General features: G+C 38.5%; 1 protein-coding gene across 2 annotated transcripts in view; it reads left to right on the plus strand.

Moving 5' to 3' along the window:
• Positions 1-12,512: 12,512 nt before the first annotated feature.
• Positions 12,513-25,600, plus strand: part of LOC127426736 (gamma-tubulin complex component 2-like) — a 31,695-nt gene continuing 18,607 nt past the window's right edge. For both annotated transcript variants that reach the window (XM_051673723.1, XM_051673722.1), the window contains exons 1-6: positions 12,513-12,609; positions 12,914-13,080; positions 13,159-13,287; positions 18,491-18,664; positions 18,791-18,950; positions 22,327-22,534. In XM_051673723.1, the coding sequence (XP_051529683.1) occupies positions 12,931-13,080; positions 13,159-13,287; positions 18,491-18,664; positions 18,791-18,950; positions 22,327-22,534 (821 nt within the window). In that variant the 5' untranslated portion in view covers positions 12,513-12,609; positions 12,914-12,930. The remainder of the gene's footprint in view (positions 12,610-12,913; positions 13,081-13,158; positions 13,288-18,490; positions 18,665-18,790; positions 18,951-22,326; positions 22,535-25,600) is intronic.

Genomic DNA, 25,600 nt, shown 5'->3' on the forward strand with positions numbered 1-25,600 from the left:
GTCAGTTTAGGGAGATCTAATGGTTCCACAAAGTTCCTAATACCTTCATCAGTGGATGAAGACATGAAACTATAAAGATCAAGATAGAACTCTTTAAAGGCATTATCAATATCAATAGCCGAGGTAAATAATTCACCACAAGCAGATTTCACTGAGGGAATGATAGAAAGAGTCTCTCTCTGCTTTATATATCTAGCCAAAAGCTTCCCTGCTTTGTCCCCTGACTCAAAGTATGACAGTCTTGCCCTGAATAACCAAAACTCCACTTTCTGTGACAAAATAGTATTATATCTATATTTCAATCGGGCCAATTCTCTAAGGCCATCAGACGACATTCGGCGCTTCAGCTCTGCCTCGGCACTTTTAATATTCCCTTCCAACTCCACAAGTTCTTGTGCTTTGGATTTTTTAATGAATGAGGCATACTGTATGATCCGACCCCTAAGAACTGCCTTAAGTGCCTCCCAAGCCATGCCCACAGAGGATACTGAGGACCAGTTGGTCTCCATATAAACACTGATTTCAGTCTTTAACATTTGTTGGAAATCAGGATTTTGCAAAAGGGACACATTAAGGTGCCAACTATATGATTTCTTTTTCTCTGTATATGGCAACACTTTTAAACTCACCAGAGCGTGATCTGAGACTAAGATATTTCCAATTGAGCAATCAACAACAGATGAAATGAGGGATTTGGATACAAAAAAAAAATCTATTCTAGAACAAATCTTATGGACTGATGAAAAAAATGTATAGTCCCTACCAGATGGGTTCAGAAGTCTCCAAATATCCGAAAGACCAAGATTTTTACACTTCCTGTGAAGCGTCACTGTTGCTCTAGGGGGCTTACACACTTTTGCTTCACTATGATCAAGGACTGAATCCATCAATAGATTAAAGTCTCCTCCCAATATTATATCATGAGGGGTGCCAGCGGCTTGCAACATCCCTTCAAGATCTATAAAAAAGCCCTGATCATCAGTGTTAGGTGCATAAATATTAGCCAAAATCAACCTTTGCCCTAGAATTTCAACTAACACAATAATTACTCTTCCTAATTTATCTTTAATCTGTTTGAGACATTTGAATTGTAAATGTTTATTAATCAATATAATGACTCCCTTGCTCTTGAGCCAGCACTAAAGAAAACATGCCCACCCCATATCTTCCCAAATTTTCAGCATCCTGCGGGGAGAGATGTGTTTCTTGAAGAAACACTATATCATATTTCTTAAATTTAAGAAAAGAAATAACCTTCCTTCTTTTTATGGGGTGCTCCAACCCATTCACATTCCATGTGGAGAGAGACAATCCGCTCATATTAACATTTGACATATTGATATAATAAAAAAAAAAAACTGTGTGTCAAAAACAAAATTATACAGACCACATTCCCCATTAGTGAAACAATCAACCCCCGAACATCCCCCCGAACAAAACAAACAGAAAAAAGAAAAACATGCACATTAACCCCGCGCACGACAGCGCCAACCGGCGACAATCCCTCTAAACTCAAAAGGTCCATGAACACCCACGGGTCCCCACGACAACTTTGCCATCGGATTGCTCAATTTTGCCTCACAAATTTGTGAGGCAAAATTACATAACAGAAAATACATTGTAAAATAAACCCAGTCAATAGGAAGAATGAACACAATAGACATGTAGATTAATTCACAGAACTGTCTCAAAGGTGTGATCTTCCAGAAAACAAATTCCAGCTGATATAAAACTGATCAGATTCCTCGGACAGACAAACAAATGTTCAGTGAGCCAGCTGTTATGAGTTCAACGGATGACGTATTCATTCCAATGTCCCGTAAAAAAAACTCAACAAAACAAACTACAGCCAGCAGGAGGAATAAGCACGAAGAATGAACAGATTAATCCACTGCTGTTCCAAAGGAGTGTTATTCAATAGAACAAGCTCCAGCCGCTAGGTGGAACCAATACAAAAAGAAACAAAACCGGCATCCTGGTTCCCTGGATGGTCGAGTCAATTCACTCGGAGGCCGCATAAACGTATATACCATGACTTACACAATCCGTCAACTTTATAAAAGACATCCTTTGTGTGAGCATGTAGATATTTTGCGGTCATCCATAGTGTCCACTCTCAATCTGTCCGGGAACTTAAATGCAAAAGTTTCTTTAAGGAAAGTGTTATTCACAAAACAAGCTCCAGCCGCTAGACGGAGCCAACGCAAAAAACCTAAAATGTTGCCCAGCTTCCTCAAGAGTTAGTACAGCGAGTCAGGCCCACTCACATGAGAAACATCCAATGGTTTACTCAGACATTGATTCAATAAAAGACATTGCCAGATTTGGACATGTAAATACTTTGTGACCGACCTTTGTTTCTATTCTCAGTTTTGCTGGAAACATCAGAGCAAATGAGATCTTTTTCTGATGTAAGAGTTTCTTACATTCCTTGAACCGATTACGTTTCTCTCTTGTCGAACTCGCAAAATCCGGGAACAAGAAAATATTATGGTTCTTCCAAGAAAGTTTCCTTTGCTCCTCGCCTGGTGCAACACAAGATCTTTATCGGATGATCTCAGAAATCTGGCCAGAATCGATCTGGGCCTGTCTCCCTCAGCAGATCTGTGAGCTGGGACTCTGTGAGCTCGCTCGATTTCCAACTTGTGGCCTGTTATGTCGAGCAGACTCGGGAAAAACTCGTCTAGGAATTTCACCATATCTCTGCCCTCCTCATGCTCAGGAATTCCAACAATTCGAACGTTTTTCCTGCGGCTTCTATTCTCAAGATCTTCAAGTTTTTCAAGGAGATGTTCCAAATCAACTTTGGTCGCGGGCGGATTAGCGGTTAATTCCCTCTCCGAAGATTCCAGAAAATCGATTCGTTTTTCAACATCAGTCACTCTTGTACCTAACTCAGAGAATTTTATTTCCATCGCCGTAATCAATCGACATATTACAGCGAGATCCTCCAAGTCAGCAAGAATCTTCGTCAACATCACCGACATGCTGGACAACTGACGCTGGATTCCTTCTCCCGCCGTGCCATCCAAATCGAGTACCTGGTCTGTAGGCTTGTCGGGGCTTTCATCCTGAACACGTAAGTGCCTTTTAATATCTCCAGAGCCCGAGAATTTTGACTTCTTTGCCATGTTTTGCAACAAAGGGCAAATGTGTAACTGGGTGTATCAAAATTCACCAGATTATAACATGAAAATAATCGAAAATTCAGCAAAGTGCGCAGAGCTCGTCGCTCACACGTCTGCTCCTTGCATGGTGTCACGTGACCTCTGACATTTCACATTCTTAAAATAAAGTAGTGATCCTAACTGACCTAAGACAGGGAATGCTTTCTACAATTAAATGTCAGGAATTGTGAAAAACTGAGTTTAAATGTATTTGGCTAAGGTGTATGTAAACTTATGACTTCAACTGTATATATATATACACTGTATAGCCATATTGGATATTGGAGCAGCTTTGTATTAAACCAGCACTGTACAGGATCTACAAGTGGACATGTAAATGAAATGGCATCATCTGTTATTACCACAATGTCCTGTTTTATAAGCATTTTCCTTCCATCTTAAAATAATAATCTTGAGTGATCAGGTTTCCTCTCTGCAGATTACCTCATTCCCCAACCTCATGGCCTAAAGCCAGAAAGTAAAAACAGGACTTATGTTCTTTCACCATGCATCCAATGATGGTTTTAACATTATTTGTGGCTTGGGAATGTCATCATCTCTATTTTTCATTCACCAGTATTCTTGAAAGCTTTCATTTGAGAATGCCAGAACAGATTTTTATTAGGCTGATGAGCTGGCACTTGATTTTTTCACACTTATACCTTTGCTGGGTTGTCATGTATTATGTTTATCAGCACTGCAAGCTGTGCTCTGCACTGGGCTATTGCAAATGCTGAGTTACAAGAGAGGCACTATCATGAGTAATCTCCTGGTCTGAAGCATTGGTTTTCTGAAGTGTTTGAACTGAGAGAGGGATTAAGGGACCCCCTATAAATAATGTAAAATAATGTAACCTGGAGGTCCCCAGGTGTTTCATCAAAAATAGAATACAAGAAAGTGGACATTGTCCATTATCTGTCCCAGTTTTCATAAATAATCCAAACCAGATTTTTACATTGGAAAATTCTAAACATGCCCAAGTACTCAATGCGCTGTTTTCTGAAGGAACATACACACGGTGACAGAGTGACACTGGCAGAGTGGATCATCATTTTCGCAAAATCTTCTTTGATTTATGATTGTTGGTATTTCTGAATGACTAACATTAAATCATCTTTTATCTTAGAACGAATTAAACGGTTGCTGGTTAATTAAAATGAATACAGTTAATATGCACATAAGTTTGTCATACATTGTAAGGGAACCCCCCAAGATCTCTGACTCAGTTCGAACACTGGTTTTCTGAAATAACAGAATTGGAGGAGAATAGAGTCCAGAAATGGAAAATGTTCCACAAAATCGAACTAAGGATCTTTGATGTGTATCCATTTTTATTAATAGAACTGAGAGAATTAAACAAGCCAACTAAAAGACAAATGTGCCGACTTCAGTCAAGTCTGCTAATAATCACCTGTAGGGTTCTATTCACAGCTCCAGCTGTCCAGATATGAGACTATCTCTAGAAACAAAACTGTGATTGATGGAGCTGTCAGCTCTCAGGCACAGGTGATCATGGTACAATTGGAGGTTCAAACAGAACATAGCCAGTAGGAGTTTTAGAATGTTTCATTTCATGGTTACACTTCCCTTTTCCTTTCTGGTAAGATCTTGTTCTATCTAAACCCTTAACCCTTAGTATTGAACTTCTGCAATTAATTCATCCCAAAACACTTGCCTTACAGACTCCATTCCGGCTTTCTGTAGATAATTTTAGCCTTAGGCATGTTTTCTATTTTGGGGGTTTGTGAACTTTAAAGACTACTTTTTAAAGTTTAAAAATGTCCCATTGACTTTCTTAATAGATTATTTGACACTTATATTTATGCATTTGGCAGACACTTTTATCCAAAGCTACTTACAGTGCATCAAAGATATACATTTTAACAGTATGTGTGTGTTCTAAAGGTAATATCTAAAATCTACATATTGCCTATGGCTAAAGATAACTGCAATTAGAAAAGGTGCAACATCTCCATCTGTAATGCAAAAATTTCTTTTTTTTTTTTTAATTAATTAATACAAAAATGTATCCCCTTTTCTCCCCAGTTTGGAATGCCCAATTCCCACTAAGTAGGGCCTCGTGGTGGCGCGGTTACTCACCTCGATCCAGGTAGTGGAGGACAAGTCCCAGTTGCCTCCGCTTCTGAGACAGTCAATACACGCATCTTATCACGTGGCTCGTTGTGCATGACACCGCGGAGACTCCCAGCACGTGGAGGCTCATGCTACTCTCCGCGATCCACGCACAACTTACCACGCACCCTATTGAGAGCAAGAATCACTAATCGCAACCACGAGGAGGTTATCCCATGTGACTCTAACCTCCCTAGCAACCGGGCCAATTTGGTTGCTTAGGAGACCTGGCTGGATTCACCCAGCACACCCTGGATACGAACTCGCGACTCCAAAGGTGGTAATCAGCGTCAATACTCGCATTATATATATATATATATATATATATATATATATATATATATATATATATATATATAAACACAGCAAAAAAAGAAACGTCCCTCTTTCAGGACACTGTATTTTAAAGATAATTTTGTAAAAGTCCAAATAACTTTACAGATCTTTATTGTAAAGGGTTTAAACAATGTTTTCCATGCTTGTTCAATGAACCATAAACACTTAATGAACATGCACCTGTGGAACGGTCATTAAGACACTAACAGCTTACAGATGGTAGGTAATTAAGGTCACAGTTATAAAAACTTAGGACACTAAAGAGACCTTTCTACTGACTCTGAAAAACACCAGAAGAAAGATGCCCAGGGTCCCTGCTCATCTGCGTGAACGTGCCTTAGGCATGCTCCATGGAGGCATGAGGACTACAGATGTGGCCAGGGCAATAAATTGCAATATCCGTACTGTGAGACACCTAAGACAGTGCTACAGGGAGACAGGAAGGACAGCTGATTGTCCTCGCAGTGGCAGACCATGTGTAACAACACCTGCACAGGATCGGTACATCCGAATATCACACCTGTGGGACAGGTACAGGATGGCAACAACAACTGCCTGAGTTACACCAGGAACGCACAATCCCTCCATCAGTGCTCAGACTGTCCACAATAGGCTGAGAGAGGCTGGACTGAGGGTTTCTAGGTCTGTTGTAGGGCAGGTCCTTACCAGAGATCACCGGCAACAACATCGCCTACGGGCACAAACCCACCTTCGATGGACCAGACAGGAATGGCAAAAAGTGCTCTTCACTGCCAAGTCGTGGTATTGTCTCACCAGGGGTGATGGTCGGACTCACGTTTATCGTCGAAGGAATGAGTGTTACACCGAGGCCTGTACTCTGGAGTGGGATTGATTTGGAGGTGGAGGGTCCATCATGGTCTGGGGCGGTGTGACAGCATCATCGGACTGAGCTTGTTGTCATTGCAGGCATTCTCAACGCTGTGTGTTACAGGGAAGACATCCTCCTCCCTCATGTGGTACCCTTCCTGCAGGCTCATCCTGACATGACCCTCCAGCATGACAATGCCACCAGCCATACTGCTCGTTCTGTGTGTGATTTCCTGCAAGACAGGAATGTTAGTGTTCTGCCAAGCCAGCAAAGAGCCTGGATGTCAATCCCATTGAGCACGTCCGGGACCTGTTGGATCGGAGGGTGAGGGCTAGGGCCATTCCCCCCAGAAACGTCCATGAACTTGCAAGTACCTTGATAGATGAGTGGGGTAACATCTCACAGCAAGAACTGGCAAATCTGGTGCAGTCCATGAGAAGAAGATGCACTGCAGTACTTAATGCAGCTGGTGGCCACACCAGATACTGACTGTTACTTTTGATTATGAGCCCCCCTTTGTTCAGGGACACATTATTCCATTTCTGTTAGTCACATGTCTGTGAAACTTGTTCAGTTTATGTCTTAGTTGTTGAATCTTTTTATGTTAAGTTTGCTGAAAATAAAAGCAGTTGAAAAATCTTTTTTTGCTGAGTTTATATATATATATATATATATATATATATATATATATATATATATATATATATATATATCACACACACACACACACACACACACACTTCTGGTCAAAGTTTTTGAAACACTCATTCTTTATTCTAATTTTTTTTTTTTTTTTTTTTTTTCACATTTTAGAATAATAGTACAGCCATCAAAACTATGGAATAACATAAATAAAACTATGGGAATTATGTTGTGACTAAACAAAATCCAAAATAAATCAAAACTGTGTTATATTTTAGCATCTTCAAAGTAGTCACCCTTTGCCTAGAATTTGCAGACATGTACTCTTGACATTTTCTCAACCAACTTCTTGAGGTATCACCCTGGGATGCTTTTTAAACAGTATTGAAGGAGTTCCCATCTATGTTGGGCACTTATTGGCTGCTTTTCTTTATTATTTGGTCAAAGTCATCAATTTCAAAAACTTTTTTTTTTTATTAAATTTTAGTATTATAATGAAATAAATTTATATGATGGCACAATTATATTTTTGTCTTCAAAATTAATTTCAAACATTTAAGCATACGATCATGAGAAACATTTCAGTCAAGTGTTTCAAAACTTTTGACCGGTAGTGTGTGTATATATATATAGTCAAATGTTTATATTCACCTTACCCAAATACATTTAAACTCAGTTTTTCACAATTCCTGACATTTAACTGTAGAAAACATTCCTTGTCTTAGATCAGTTAGGATCACTACTTTATTTTAAGAATGTGAAATGTCAAAATAATAATAGAGAGAATGATTTATTCCAGCTTTTATTTCTTTCATCACATTCCCAGTGGGTCAGAATTTGATATACACTTTGTTAATATTTGGTAGCATTGCCATTTAAATTGTTTAACTTGGGTCAAAAGTTTTGGGTAGCCTTCCACAAGCTTCTCACAATAAGTTGCTGGAATTTTGGCCCATTCCTCCTGACAGAACTGGTGTAACTGAATCAGGTTTGTAGGCCACCTTGCTCGCACACGCTTTTTCAGTTCTGCACACAAATTTTCTATCGGATTGAGGTCAGGGCTTTGTGATGGCCACTCCAATACTTTGACTTTGTTGTCCTTAAGCCATTTTGCCACAACTTTGGAGGTATGCTGGGGTCATTGTCCATTTGGAAGACCCATTTGCTTCCTGGCTGATGTCTTGAGATGTTGCTTCAATATATCCACATAATATTCCTTCCTCATGATGTCATCTATTTTGTGAAGTGCACTAGTCCCTCCTGCAGCAAAGCACCCCCACAACATGATGCTGCCACCCCCATGCTTCACAGTTTGGATGGTGTTCTTCGGCTTGCAAGCCTCACCCTTTTTCCTCCAAATATAATGATGGTCATTATGGCCAAACAATTCAATTTTTGTTTCATCAGACCAGAGGACATTTATCCAAAAAGTAAGATTTTTGTCCACATGTGCACTTCCAAACTGTAGCCTGGCTATTTTATGGCAGTTTTGGAGCAGTGGTTTCTTCCTTGCTGAGCAGCCTTTCAGGTTATATTGATATGGGACTCATTTTACTGTGGATATAGATACTTGTCTACCTGTTTTCTCCAGCATCTTCACAGGGTCCTTTGCTGTTGTTCTGGGATTTGCACTTTTCGCACCAAACTATGTTCATCTCTAGGAGACAGAATGCGTCTCCTTCCTGAGCGGTATGATGGCTGCGTGGTCCAGTGGTGTTTATACTTGCATACTATTGTTTGTACAGATGAACGTGGTATCTTCAGGCATTTGGAAATTGCTCCCAAGGATGAACCAGACTTGTGGAGGTCCACAATTTATTTCTTAGTACTTGGCTGATTTCTTTTGATTTCCACATGGTGTCAAGCAAAGAGGCACTGAATTTGAAGGTAGGCCTTAAAATATCTCCACATTACTCTTCCAGTTCAGTACACCTTCTATCAGAAGCTAATTGGCTAATTGTTTAAAGGATTCACATCATTTTCTGTAATTTTCCAAGCTGCTTAAAGGCACAGTTAACTTAGTGTATGTAAACTTCTGACCCACTAGAATTGCGAAATAGTCAATTAAAAATAAAACAATCTGCCTGTAAACAATTGTTGGAAAAATTGTCATGCACAAAGTAGATGTCCTAAACGACTTGCCAAAATTATAGTTTGCTAATAAAATTAGTTTTAATGACTTCATCCTAAGTGTATGTAAACTTCTGACTTCGACTGTGTGTGTATATATATATATATATATATCTTACAATGGGCCCTGGTTGGATCTTCCATACCATACATACAAACATAAAAATCAACACAAAAATGGTTCACTGACCACAAAATCAAGGTTCTGCCATGGCCATCCCAGTCTCCTGACCTGAACCCCATAGAAAATTTGTGGGGTGAACTGAAGAGGAGAGTCCACCAACATGGACCTTGAATTTGAAGGATCTATAGAGATTCTGTATGGAGGAATGTCTCAGATACCTTGCCATGTGTTCTCCAACCTCATTAGGCATTATAAGAGAAGACTCAGAGCTGTTATCTCGGCAAATGGAGGTTGCAAAAAGTATTGAATAAAAGTGTGCCAATAATTATGGCCAATGCGTTTTGGAGAAAAATATCTATTTAATAATGAGATATTTCCCCTGTTTCAATTGTTTTACTTCAATTAAAGGTTAGATTTCTGTGATTTTTTTTAATGAAAGATCAAAAGGATAAACAATGCAGATTTTTTTTCACAGCCTACTTTGCTCATATTTACCAAGGGTGCCAATATTTTTGGCCACCACAGTATATATATATATATATATATATATATATATATATATATATATATATATATATATGGTAACTTTTATAAATATAGAGATTGATGGTTGCTGGCTGGATCATTCCTATGATTCTGTGAAATTAAACATACTGTACTTTTTAAGTGTGTTTATTATATCATGAAAGGGATATGTGAATATTTTCAAAGGTCATTCAGGTCATACAAAGGTCATACCCAACAAAAATATGCTTTTATTTTTTATTTGTATTTATTTATTTGTATTTATATATATGTATATTTTTTTCTCCCCAATTTGGAATGCCCAATTCCCAATGCACTTTAAGTTCTCGTGGTGGCGTGGTGACTCGCCTCAATCCGGGTGGCGGAGGACGAATCTCAGTTGCCTCCGTGTCTGAGACCGTCAATCCACATATCTTAACACGTGGCTCGTTGAGTGCATTGCTGTGGAGACGCAGCGCGTGTGGTCCATGCTATTCTCAGTGGCATCCACGCACAACTCACCTCGCGGCCCACGAGAGTGAGAACCACACATTAAAGTGACTACGAAGAGGTTGCCCCATGTGGCTCTACCCTCCCTAGCAACCGGGCCAATTTGGTTGCTTTGGAGACCTGGCTGGAGTCACTCAGCACACCCTGGATTCGAACTCGCGAACAAAAATATTCTTATAATTGTTGATTTAATTAAGCTATGATTAAAAACTCATCCGTAATGGCAGTCATGACTGTTGAATTGAACAGTTTTACAGGAAATTAACAGTGATACATATGAAAAGTTTCCTAAATAACATTTAAATTGCGGATTATGTACAACTTCCATCATAATATGACCACTGTCTTTTAATTACAAATCAAATGATTTTTCTCTTAAAGGTGCACTCAGCTATATTTATGCACTGTATGTCGTCTTAGACTTATGCAGCCTCATTCAAATGCAATATTTTCAGTTACCGGTGCCATTGTAGAAATTTACTTTAGAGTCAGCCAAGATTAATTTAATCCATGAGTGAAAGTGTCCAATAACAAGGCGGTTACTGAGAATAGACCTTAGTCACAGTAGCGCCATCTTTGATTTTTGACAGGAATGAAAAAGAGGCTGTGAGGGATAGATTTACCATCTCTTCAATGACATGCACGGTGTAAAGTTATAAAAAACCTCCTAGATCACATCTAATTTTCCACAAATCATGTTGTATGGAGTTTTTTGTCTACTGAAATTTCTTGGGAAAATATTTTTTCAATGTTTCATCAGCAAATTGATCCAAAACACTTTTTTAAAAAGCAGTACAACCTAGACTGTACATCTATCCCTCACAGCCTCGTTGTCATTCCTTTCAAAAATGTATGTATCGGATGTGGGATATTCCTACTTAACATCTCCGATCTCTGACCATAAAGGCATTCCATTGCCAGATGCTCGGAAGATGACATGTAAGGAAACAAAACTGCAACGCTTCCGTTAGCTTAGCAGGTATTTGACTTTAACCAGAGACGTCTCCTAGGAACCCAATTGATGAACAATGCTGCAACGCTAGCATTTGCGCAACAGGTGTACGATTATCGAAAAGCATAATTTACCATGTTTTATACACCTGTTTCTATAGGCATTTGTTAAACAAGCTTCAATATCATGTACTGTAGGAACTTTGACTCTTTTATCGATATTATTTAATAAAAGTGAATGTTTATCACTTACTTTGTATATCTCCCTGGGTGCCAACATGTATGTGTGACATCACCCTCCTGTATATCGTCAGAATCGGAGTTGAAAATTTCCACATGAGTTTCCAAGTTGGAAAGTGGTGTTCTATTGCACTTTTCCTAGTTGGAAGATGGAAAATCCGACTTTCCGAGTAGAATGGAATGCAGCATAAGGTCTATTAGTGAGTAGTATTCAGCTGGTCATGTGATCCTAACATGGCAGCACCCATGTGGGGACCCTCACCATGTAGAATAAAACTATATAACCTTTTATAAGGTAACTGATATGACTGGAATCCCGTGTGAGTGCTCATGATTTTTTACATATGTAAATGTGGAAAAAATGAGTGTACCGTTTGTATTTTTAAAGATGCACCTGGATATGAGGAAATATTGTACAATAAATTAAAATCAGGTCAAATTAGACTTTGAGGCACACAGGGGTATGCCACATTATATACAAAGTTTTTATTTCTCAAAAAAATTGCCTATTTTTCAATTAAAATTGCAAGTGGTTCATCATAAATTCCATAACTTGTACTGGGGACTGAAAGGGCGCCGCATGTGCTGTCAAAATATTACACACATTGGTCTAATAAATTAATAGTTTTAAAAACAACATTTCAACCAATGAAAAGACTTGTACAGACTGCTAAGATAAAGATCTCCTGCTTTTTATGAAAATGTATTTTTCAGCATGTGTATGTATTTACAGGGCCGTAGCTAGTGGGGTGAAAGGTGGTAACGATTCCAGGTGGGCCCAACAACAAATTCTAAACTGTTTTTTTAATAGGAAAGGGGCCCAGAGCAATATGCAGTCAGGGGGCCAAGAATACCTTGCTACGGCACTGTGTATTTAGCCTTAGTTTTTCATGTTCAGTTCTATTCAACAGAAGAGCATGTCGGACTTTTATTTTGAAAACGAAGCCTTTTGGCGGACATTTACAAATCCTTCAACACAGTTTCTGACTTCCTATGAATGTAACGTTGTTGTTAGTTACTCTAGGGCATTATCAACAGATGTGGTACGTGTTATTCAGATTGTATCATACTTTTACCTGATAAACTGACAAATGCTATATTTATTTATTTATTTATTTATTTTAAGAGCTACAGAGTCGTTCATCTAGCCTGTCTGCGGATGTAAATAAATAATAGTTAACTGTCTTATTTTAAGTTACGTTTATTTATTGTCATCTGCGCATTTAAACCATGTATTTATACACCTCCAACTGTAAGCAAATTCAGTTATGTAGATCTAGTGTCACTTGTGTTAGTGATTCATTTTTATGTTGCTCGACTCATTTATGTATTTCTGTCTTATTCGAGCTGGTGTATTTGGAGTCATGAGTGAATTCAGGATTCATCATGATGTTAATGAACTGCTCGGCCTCTTGAATGTTCGAGGTGAAGATGGTGCTGCGGTTTATATAGATTTACTGCAGAAGAACAGGACACCATATGTCACCACTACAGTATCTACACACAGTGCCAAGGTAAGCATGCATGATAGGTTTGTATATTACATTAAATATGTAATGAATGCTCGTGACTGAGTTACATTTGTCTTACAGGTTAAAATCTCAGAGCACTCCAAAACACCTGAAGACTTCTTGAGGAAATATGATGAGCTGAAGTCAAAGAATGCACGTAACCTAGATCCACTGGTGTATCTCCTCTCCAAACTCACTGAGGATAAAGAGGTATGTTTACTGAAGACAATAAATATGCATGGATGCATCTCATGAAACCTGTCAAGAACATATCCAGGACATACTTCACTCAGAATTAAAAGAACAGAATAAGAAATTATATTTTGCATAAAGAAATTGAATCCTATTTTTGGACCTTATGTTTTTATTGTATTTTATTTTTTATTTGTTTTAATTTTTTTAGCATTTTTACGTTGTTTGCATGACTATTTAGCACATTCCTATCATTACTGTAATGAAAAAATCACATCCTCTTTACTGTAATGCGTAAAAAAAAATTGGAAAACTAGGGGTGTAATGGTGTATCGTGGCACGATACACTGCGGTTCAAAAAATGTGATAATGCACATCGTGGAGATTGGACGGTTTTTGTTTGTTTGTTTTTTTGTTTTACAAGCATCTGAATCAAATATGCATGACACCCTACGCCTATGTACAAGGGCGTAGATTTGGCTTGAACATTGGGAGTGTGAAGAATTTACATGTTTCCATTGATCATGGTATAAATATTGGGGTGGGGGTTGTACTTGCTCGTTTTTATTATTGGGGAGGTTACCTAACCCCACCCCCCTGGAATCTACGAATGGAAATTGCTTCAATGCACACAAGGAGCTCTAAAATGTGATTACTAGCTGAATCTGCGAGAACTGAAAATGAAACCATGTAAGTGAATGTAATACAGTGAGCAGGAGAGAGAAGTGCCTTTTTAGCCAGGAGGGATCTGGGAGCGTTCATTACAGAAAACGTCCTATCTAAAGTTAGGACACTTTTTTTGGGCTAATTAGGATGCTTCTCCTGTCCATGTACCTTCGGATAATTCGTTTTCTCGTTTTTTTCTTATAAACCATTCATTTATCAAATTTTCGTTCTCTCTCAATTTATGTTGTATCTGCTTGTTTTTCATTTTAAAAAGAAATGGCCAAAAACAAGAAAACAAATATTTCATTTGTGCATATAAACTGAGATTATAATTTGAATATTTGTTTTGTACATGTGGGCAGGCCTGACACTCCTGTTTCTATTAATTGGTCAACACACACCATCATCTGTTCTTCCTCAACCCCGTTCATAGCAAATAAGAGTTCACCGAGTTCAAGTTTGCCGATTGCTTTTGCAGATAAATTCTAATCATTTTAATGAAGACCATTAAAATTATGAATTGGAATGCTGTGCACAGACCTAACTGTAACTAAATATACTTTGTTATCTGGCTATTATTGTTGTTGTTGTTGTTATTAATGATAATTAAATCAAGCCAATAATTGCAGGGGAAACATAAATGGAAATTTAAATGTTCACTGGATGTGAATAAGCCTCGCAGGACAAGGACACAAAAGGACCATAGGATTTTTTGAGGGAAGGACCTCAGCCCGTATTGATTGTGTATTATTATTAATTTTATTCTCTCTTTTGATTTATTTTTTTTATTTATTTATTTTTTTTCAGTCGTTGTTACACCTTTTGCTTTCCAGTCTTTATTTGGCAAATGTCAAGTTCATTGTCGGGGCGCGAGTCGTACGCAGTTCTTCACTTACCACCCATCCGAGGCCCACTTGCCGTTCCATTGAATTTATGAAATAAAATGGAACCAAACGTGCCCTGTTCCTGATTTACTTTCGCTGACATGCAGTTGCATTTTGCTTGAGATATATATATATATATTTAAAAAATTCATTAGACCTACTTATCTGAACCTGAAAATGGCCTCCTCACACTGAAAGCATGAATCCCTAGTGTAATTAATTTATTGATCATCTGTTTTATTAAACTTTTTTTTTATCAGAAAGGTAAATGTAATAGGCTTACACCAAAAGTGTATTAAAAGTGTTTCCTGTTAATCCAGCCTGGTCTTAGAGAATTGCATTGCTGGTAGTCTACATCAAGCCAAAAATCCAAGGCACACACATGGGGTATAGTCCTAATATTAATAAGGCTGGCTACTATCATGGGATAATAATATTAAAAACCATAATCAAACTGTGGCTAGAAGAGCCTTACTTAGGCTATGTACAACAATTATTTTACTTAATTCCCCTTAAGTTTTACACACATTTGCTGTCTATAAATAATATTTTATTGTGTAATGGTTGAACGCATATAGTGATGGTAACATCTTGTCTGTATGCAGATCATATAGTTCAGATGTTAAAGAGAGACAATTGCATACTAGATAAGGGTTTCATTTTATTCAGTCAGTTCATGGTTAGATGTTGTATCATAAAAAATAAAATGAAAACTATTTGTAGCCATTTAAACTGTAAGGTTCATTCTGTTCTGTTTAACACATAGCATTCTGTATATGGCAGTGGCGAAATCTCAGGGCCAGCAAAGCCTTCACTGCTGGCCTAACATGCCAAATAAATAAATATTTTTCATCCTTTCATTCTCAATCACCTTTTTGCCTATGTATTTTGAATCGCTTTCCACTCTTAATTAATCTACAAACAAACAGACAAAAATGAAAAGTTTATCCAGTCAGAATTTATTCCTTGATGCTTACAAGCAAAATGTGACAACTGTTTCACAAATTGCATGCCCAAAGCCATGCTCGTTAGCCGAAGCAGCATGTGAGTTTGAGCTCCACCCCCTCAGGCCTTCAGAATTTCTACAGAATCCCTCAAGAGTGCAAATGAATGGGCAACTAAAGTCAGATTGTCAGATTCATCAGCCAATCAGATTGATTTATTTGTTCTTGGTGGGTGTGATCTTTAGGATATGTCCCGGTCGAGGCCTTCTAGCTGGCCTTGCGTGACGCAGTCACGCTTTAAGTGATGTACGTAATTCAAGAGCGAAAAGTGTAAGATCAAGCTGCCTGTCGAGTCGGCTGTCATCACTGCTGGTATTGCTGTTGAGAAAGAGATCCTTATGGATTTAAAAACATGAGATGTTCTGCATGACCCTGTGATTGCTTAAATTATAAAACAGGAAAGGAGGACTGATTTTCACTTCAAGTAAATTGGTATGTGCTTTTTGCATTGTTATAGCAACATCAGGAGTTTTCTAAGTGTAAATTAGGCTGCTGGAGCATTCAGTGTCAGATCAAGTTTTGAAAAGTAGTGCTGCGTTCCATTCAACTCCGAAAGTCGGATTTTACAACTTCCTACTAGGAAAGGTGCAATGAATGCATCTTGAAGTCAGAATTGCAACTTGTAGGCTCGTGCAGAAATTCTCAACTCCGATTTTGCCGAGATGCAGAGGCATGATGTCACACAAACATGTCGACACTCAGGGAGATATACAAAGTAAGTGATAAACATTCACTTTATTACGTAATATTGATAAAGGAGTTTGTTTCCACATTACATGATATTAAAGCTTGTTTAATAAACGCCTGCAGAAACAGGTGTATAAAACATTATAATCTCTTTTGATAATTGTACACCTGAAGCACAAATGCTAGCGCTGCAGCATTGTTTATCAGTTGGGTTGCTAGGAGACATCTCTAATGAGAGTCAAACATCTGCTAAGCTAACGGGAGCGTTGCAGTTCCGAATATCAGGGAATGGAACGCATTTATGGTCGCGATATCAAGTAGGAATATCCCACATCCAACTTGAATGGAACACAGCATAACCGTGTACCCTGACAAAACGAAATTTATTGCAAGCAACATTTAAATCGCAAATATTATTAGATAGATTTTTCCAGACATTATAGACCTCCTTAGTAGAATCATATGAAAAATTATGATTTTTGAATGTCTGTTCCGGAGACGTTCATTTCACAAAACAGTCATGCTGCAGTTAAAATTAGACTTGCTTGAGCATTAAATGTCGTTTCAAGTTCTGGCTTTCGTGCGTGGACGTGTTTTTAAAATGTCAGTTGGCATTACTAGTTAGCTGCAACATAATGTATGATGCCCAAAGGCACAGGGTGTCTTATTCATTGTGAAACTGTGTTTTCTTAATGGCATGAATCACGCTGAAGGCCTAGACTTTTAATGCACAGCCCGCCACTAGTATATGGACACAAATTTACACCCCCACCGATATTTAACTTTTTACAAAGGTATACAGATAGACATGTCGGGCAAAATAAAGTCCTTTGTGACTGTTGCCATGACAACATACACACCTGAAACCGCACCTCTAGCACCGCATTGACTGTAAAAAAAAAAAAAAAGCTGTCCTCAATGTGATAAACTTGCGGTGATGTAGTGCTCGCCATATCCCATCTGAAAAGGCTTTTATTCTGAAGAAAAGGAATGAGGAAGGACAGATGACATTGCAGGTTTAACCAATCAGTAGAAATGGGCATGTCACATCCATCCACTTGTGCAAATCAAATAATAAGATTGTACACTTATTTTAAGTGCTTGAATGGAAAAAAAGAGAAATTGAGCTGAATTCCTGTTTTCTAGTTCTTACATGAAATGAAAAATAAAAGTGTTTTCTCAATTTTGATCATTTCTTTCTAGATGAAAAGCGAGTAAATGGTTGGTTTATTGGTTATTTTGTTTTGAAGACAAAAATGAGAAAACTAATTATCCAAAGGTTTACGGACCTTCTCTGAGTGATCTGTTCTGACTGCATGAGAGAAAAATAAAGTTTACAGAGGTTTATGATAATGCCATATTAATCTACTATATATAATGCTGAATATGTATTATAATGCTATGCAATGTCAAATGTCATGTCAGATTTGATTTCATCAGTACATTTAAGTAGGGTTTTAAGTAGGGACATTATTTAACTGGATAAGCATGCACTTCCATGAAATATGTATTTTTGAAAATAATATTTAGATGTCACCAGAGACAATATTATTTTAGAAAAATACAGCTTTAATTTAAAATATTAATGTAAGCAGCATATGTATGTAACATTATTCCATATTTTCAGCAAAGCTAATTATTAGCTATTATTTCCATTTGATGTCACCATTGCCCTGTTCTAGGCTGATTTTAACCCCAGTACATCACTGATGATCATATAGCACTTTTAATAACAGTGTTAAATTTTAAATGATTTGCATGTCTTTAAAGTAAAAATTATAATAAAATTATAATACAACTTTCAATCTAAACTTTTCTTGATTCAGGCTTAGTTTAGAAGAATCATAAACTGAGCCGAACCTTGAGCTCAGTATCGTGAACTGAACTGAATCATGAGATGAGTGAACCGTTACACACCTAGTGAAAATCATATATAATCAGTTCATTTGACCTCATTGCTTCACGTTATCTGCTCTCCAGACTTTGAAGTTCTTGCGGCAGAATGCCAAGGAGAGATCAGAGATTTCTACGAATGCCACTTCAAGCACCACATCCTACAGCATTCCTGCAACCAGCAGCAAGATGTCTATGCATGAACTGGAGGAGTTGCGGAAAAAGCTGGGCAACGTCACAGCCAGTACCACTGTGCCTCAGGTACCTGTTCAGTGAGCTGCATGAAAACCAAAACATATGATTTGTTTAAGGAGAGACGATGTATCTCTCTACATTTGGCCTGTGCATTGCATCTGAATTTTTAAGATGGGTTTGTTTTCCTCGCAGTCTTCTGAGGTCATCCGTAAAATGCTGAGAGACAGACATAACAAGAAGAACCCCACTCAACCGAATCCTGTGTTTCCAAACTGGGTGTATGATCGGCCTGCACTGATTGGAGATTTCATCCCTAGCCCCACCCCTGTGGGAGATCCCGTTGTGGCTATTGGTATGGGACAGTACCTTTAATATTGTTATTTTACAATTAAATTAAATGTGGTAGTTTAAAGGCATCAAAATATGGCTTTTGATACCTTTTTTACTTCCATAATGTTAAGTATTTCCAAGTAAAACAGGATACTCAATGGGAGAAAAAGCAGGGCAGGACTTGAAATTTGGTTATTGGTTAACAACATTAACAACCTGCATGTTCTGGGGATGTGTGGAACGACTAATTTCACTGACGTTTAAATGAAAATTTTGGAGTCGACTAGTCTAATAAGAAACCAACCTTCAGAAAACAGTCAAAACAATTGTGTTTATGCAACCCATTTAAAATACTTAAACTGTTCCAAATCTGATGTTAAATTCTGCTGAAAATGGGCATTTATCTGTGATGTGCTCGCCTTGCATTATCATCATTGTACATAAAACGTTACCCAATAACAGTTACGCTGTTAAAAAAAAAAAAAAAAATAGCTATAGGATAGAAAAAATAGGCCTGTGATGTAGCCTACAATTAGTAGCGGATCCTTACATAGGCAATATAGGCAGGTGTCTAGGGCGGCAATGCTCTCTGGGGTGGCACGACAGGGTACCTGCCCGGCCGCCCCCACCCCGAGCTCGCAAGATCATGTTGGGAGAAAGGTGCCCCAAATCGTGCCACCCGCCCCCGCACAGAGCTCGCAAGATCGCGATGGGAGAAAGGTGTCCCAAATCGTGCCACCCCGGACCCGCACAGAGCACGCAAGATTGCGATGGGAGGAAAATGCCCCAAATCGTGCCACCCCGTCCCCGCACAGAGCTCGCAAGATGGTAACGGGAGAAAGGTGTCCCAAATCGTGCCACCCCGGACCCGCACAGAGCTCGCAAGATCGCGATGGGAGAAAGGTGTCCCAAATGGTGTCACCCTGTCCCCACACAGAGCTCGCAAGATGGCAGTGGGAGAAAGGTGTCCCAAATCGTGCCACCCCGGACCCGCACAGAGCTCGCAAGATTGCGATGGGAGAAAGGTGTTCCAAATCGTGCCATCCCGGCCCTGCACAGTTCTCGCAAGATTGCGATGGGAGAAAGGTGCCCCAAAGCGTGCCACGCCGGAACCACACGGAGCTCGCAAGATCGCGATGGGAGAAAGGTGTCCCAAATCGTGCCACCCTGGCCCTGCACAGTGCTCGCAAGATCGCGATGGGAGAAAGGTGCCCCAAATCATGCCACCCCGCCCCCGCACGGAGCTCGCAAGATTGCGATGGGAGAAAAATGCCCCAAATCGTGCCACCCCGTCCCCGCACAGAGCTCGCAAGATGGCAACGGGAGAAAGGTGTCCCAAATCGTGCCACCCCGGACCCGCACAGAGCTCGCAAGATCGCGTGGGAGAAAGGTGTCCCAAATGGTGTCACCCCGTCCCCACACAGAGCTCGCAAGATGGCAGTGGGAGAAAGGTGTCCCAAATCGTGCCACCCCGGACCTGCACAGAGCTCGCAAGATTGCGATGGGAGAAAGGTGCCCCAAAGCGTGCCACGCCGGAACCACACGGAGCTCGCAAGATCGCGATGGGAGAAAGGTGTCCCAAATCGTGCCACCCTGGCCCTGCACAGTGCTTGCAAGATCGCGATGGGAGAAAGGTGCCCCAAATCGTGCCACCCCGCCCCCGCACGGAGCTCGCAAGATTGCGATGGGAGAAAGGTGCCCCAAATCGTGCCACCCTGGCCTAGTACAGAGCTCGCAAGATCGTGATGGGAGAAAGGTGTCCCAAATCATGCCACGTCCAATCTTGCCTAGGGGACCAAGTAAGCCAGAACCACCACTGCCTACAATAAACCTAATGTATTCTTAACATGATGTGTACAGAGAATAAAAGATAGTTTAACACGTTAAGCAGTCGGCACCTCGTTGAAAATAGCCTTCTTAATCAGCAGATTAAAAAAATAGCATTCCTTGCCTAAAACAGTCATTTTCTAGGCTACTTACTCAAAAACATAAATTTTTTGATGAGCAAAATTAACACGTCGACATGTTCCGGTGAAAGATGGGACTTGACTCACCTGAGGCGGTAGTCCTGCACTTTAAAAAGCCCGCTCAGCGGAAAAATAACTTGCAAGCACGCACAGATTTAAAGAAGACTCGGATGTGAAAACATCCGACTTTCAAGCCAACGTTACGGAAATCCGCTTCCTGCACCACCACTGAAGTGATTTCTATAGCTACTTTGCTGAGTTTTCTTAGCGAGAGGACATTTTCCTGCATGTGACGCGAGTGAGAGAGGGAAGAAGTACGCACAGCCTGCCGTGAAATGAAACTTTCTATCTGCTCCAGATATACTTTTTTAATTAATTTATTTTTTATATATTTGTATTATTAATTATATTTAAAATGTGTAGCATTAATATGACAGTAATTTAAGTGCAGCCTCTGTTAACGTATAAAGCCAAACGTAAATGTGTAAAAATGTTGAACAGTTTAATGGGGGGGAAACTTTAACCGACTAGTAATTCTAGTGATGACTAGCAGCATCAGAACAGTTTAGTCGACCAGTCTCGCACATCCCTAGCATGTTCAAGGTGAGATTATGAGGAAAAACTGAAAGGGATAGTTTAAGATTTTTGGAAGACTATTTCAGCTCTGAAGGTCATTACAATGCAAGTCAATGGTGGCCAGAACTTTGAAGGACCAAAAAGCACATAAAGGCAACATAAAAGTAGTCCAGTTGTTTAATCAATGTTTTCTGAAGCGATCCAATCTGTTCTGGGTGAGAACAGACCATACTGTAACTTCTTTTTCACTGTACATCTTGCCAGTGCAGTCTCTAGACACATTCTTGAATTTAAGCTCAATTACACTTTCTATTGCTTGAGCGCTAGATTGGACTCAGAGCTTGAAACCATGATCACCAAGGAGAATGCTGATGTCAAGATTTATAGTTAAAAAAGGAGTTACAGTATGGTCTGTTCTCACCCAAAACCGATTAGATCGCTTCAAAAGACATGGATTAAACCACTGGATTACTTTTATGCTGCCTTCATGTGCTTTTTGGTGCTTCAGAGTTCTGGCCATCATTCATTTGCATTATGAGGACCTACAGAGCTGAAATATTCTTCTAAAAATCTTCACTTGTGTTCTGCAGAAGAAAGAAAGTCATACACATCTGGGATGGCATAAGGGTGAGTAAATGATGAGATAATTTTCATTTTTGGGTGAACTAATTCTTTAAAACCAGGAATGTGTATTATGAAAGTCAATGGGCAAAGTTTCATGTTGACTTTGAGTGTCATTTGAGAATGGATACTAAATTGGATTATTTATGACTTTTAGTAATGTATGTTGGGGTTTTTTTATGTTGAGAATTGCAGAGTACATATTGACTCATTAATGAATGTGTTTAATTTCAGGAACAATGCCACTTGCTTCACAAGAGCAAGCTTTGGTTGAAGACCTGCTGTATGTGCTGATTGGTGTAGATGGGAGAGACATCACTGCTCAGCCTGTGCTAGGCAGACAGAGCCGCTCCTTCATAGTAGATCCTTCCCTGGACATGTCCATCAAAGAGCTCGTCAACCGGATATTACCTGTCGCATCTTGTTACTCCACTGTCACACGGTCAGTAAATGATATGACCATCCTTGATGGTAGTACTTCTGTTTTGTTGATACTACCATGTTTCGGTTGTGTTTTTGGTAAGCATGCTGGATAGCTTCTAGAAAGCTTTTTTTTGTCATGAAATGTTACATTTAAAAAGTCTGTAATTGCAGGGTTTCCACAGTCATGAAAATCTGGAAATATCAGGGAATTATAAAATTGTGATTTCCAGGCCTAGAAAAGTATTGAAAATTAGTGAAAAGATTAATTAATGAGCTGATATTTTGACATTTTGATATTATTGGCTTTGGCTAATAAATATCACCAATTGGCCGATTGACAGAAGTGATCATTCTGCCAAGTGTAAGCTCCAAAATCTACAGAAAGCCTTGCCAACGAATTGTGCACATTTTGTTAATTTTGAGTAAATATTGTCCAAAAAGTGTTCATTTAAATTTAATGTACAGCAGAGTTTCAGCTAAGAAATTTAGGTGCCGGCCAATGTGTCCGGGAATGCTAAAGTTTGCTGGACAAATTGGAAAAAATCTGGTCATCTCATTTCGGTGTAACGTGATGGACTATGCATAAACATTTTATATAATAATGACACAAATAGGGCTACAACTAATGATTATTTGATAATCGATTAATCTAATGATTATTAGAACGATTATTCGGCGATTATTACAACGACTAATCATTAGCTCTTAACTGATTATTCAGCTTGTGCCCTGACTTAAAAGGTTCTATTAAACATGCTTACTAACAATAAAGATGACAAAATCATCTTTTAAAAATACCTCTATATGACATTCACTGAATTAAATGGAAAAAAAAAACTTTTTATTAAGTTTAATTCAGCAAAGAAATTCACTGCAAAAAATCCTATTGTTATCAAGTGTTTTCCATTTAAAATTTCTATAAATCCTTAAAACAAGATACATTTACTTGAAGCAACATATAAGATATTTAGACTTGCTTATAAGTGTATTTTGTATACAAGTGTATTTTTTCACTTGGTTATACTTCTGTGAGTGCAGTAAAGACAAAATACACTTCTATTCAAGATCTATTCTCTAAAAGCAAGTCTAAATATCTTATATGCTGAATGCATCTTTTTAAAGGATTTTTAGATATTTTAAAATATTGTTATTTGTAATATTATATTTTTTCTGCAGTATAGCTGCTAAAGTAAATGTACGTCGTTTTAAAGAAGTTTTAGATATTTATATTGGAATACAAGCCAAAACAAAAACAAATCAAAAACGTATTTTGTTGCAGTGTATAATGGAGCGAAGACTACCCTCTCTCACCTTTCTGTTCACTTCAATCCATCTTTAACTCTCTCGCATTAATAAAGCTGCGTATTGCCAATTTTCTTCAAGATAAGAAATGCACAGTGACACATATTATGATTCAATAAGTCGTGAGCCATCACGTTATAATCTAGCTGCAGTAAGCACGCGCACTCGAGGGATGAGCCGGGTGCAGTTTCAATCTCTCCCCCTTAGATCGGGACACTTTGTGCAACTCATAGAAGTGGCGCTGGCCGCACAGAGAAATGCCAGTTTCGGAGTTTGTAGTTATTTACATGATCTGTTTCCGTATTATTTGAAATTGAATAAAGCTATAAGGCATTAAATATAACTGCATTAAAGATGTAACGCCGGAGTGTTTCCTTTAAAGAGCTCCGGCTCCGCTTACTCCACAACGAGAGTGCTTCTGTATTTATTTATTTTGTATTTTTGCATTATAATTCCCTCATACTTTGCGATCTACATCACCTGAAGCTGTTTGGGAAGTTTTGAGTGCATCTGGACTGTGAGCGGTGTAATTCTTCCTCTCCTAAGTCAGGCGTGAACTGCAGTGCTGCTCTCGCGCGTCATCATTAGAGTTTAATGTGATCTCATGTTATGTTAAATGAGATCAAATGACTATTCGATAAAGAAAATTTTTGTCAAAATTTTTTTATTGTTGATAACGTCAACTAATCGTTTCAGCCCTAGACACAAAATAAACTGCAAATGTTTGTTCTATATAGCTGCTTTTCTATTAAAAAGAAGAAAAAATGGCCGTCATGGTATTGGCGTCTAATAATAAAAAAAAAACAAAATAGTCAACAGGGAGCAAAAGTGGGCAAATCAAAAAAACAAAGAATTATTAAAATAACAAATATTGTTAGGTTATGTCTAGGGCTGGGGGATATGAATAATTCTCATCTGACACAAACATCTCTGTTTGTCATATGTTATTGTCGCGTGCGCTTTCTCTGGAGCACAAATGCGCACGAGTATCAGGCCTCCCATTTCTTATAGGAGAGCGCAGAGTGGGATAACTTGTGCATTTCAATCATTTTTGACCCAGGGAAAACCCTGAAGATACGACTCCCAAACAAGTAAAAAAATGAAGAGGAGCTTGTTATTAAAACAGGTGCGAAATCTGGTGTGGGTTCGGTCTGTTTTATCTCCTCAAAATGGTGCACTCAAAAGAATATTATGAAAGTCAAAAAATGTGCTCCGCATTATTTGGGTCTATTATGTATGTTTTTGCAAGAAGGGTTTATAATTATATTACATGTATTTTTTGCAAGAAGTGTTATTTTCGTTGTTTCTTGCTTCATCTTTTTTTCTTTTTGTTTTTTTTCATGTAGCCTTTTATTTTTTTGTAGCATTGCTTTGGGAAGATCTTTAAATTCTTGAGGAAAGTTTATAATAATAATAATAATAATAATAATAATAATAATAGTCAACAACATATCTGACTGAAATGTGGCATAATGTGAAATTTAGCATTATGGTAATGATTTAGTTTTTTAAATTTGACTATTGCCAAGTTCCAAATAAAGATAAAATTATATAAGAGGAAGTATTTAATTCACTAACTAGATTATCCACAATTAGATTTTGGTCATATCGCCCACCCCTAGATATGTCATATAATTTCTCACCTTGGCTCTTTATATTTATGACACCCTTTTATTTTCCTCAGTGTCAGTTTTTTCATAGCATAAAGCTCCTCCAGAAGACGCAACGCAAGGGTGTTTTAATGTGATGCTGAAGTGAGAAGATTCTCACTGTGGGCACGCTA

The sequence above is a fragment of the Myxocyprinus asiaticus genome, chromosome 36 (genome assembly GCF_019703515.2).
Source record: "Myxocyprinus asiaticus isolate MX2 ecotype Aquarium Trade chromosome 36, UBuf_Myxa_2, whole genome shotgun sequence".
Classification (NCBI taxonomy): domain Eukaryota; kingdom Metazoa; phylum Chordata; class Actinopteri; order Cypriniformes; family Catostomidae; genus Myxocyprinus; species Myxocyprinus asiaticus.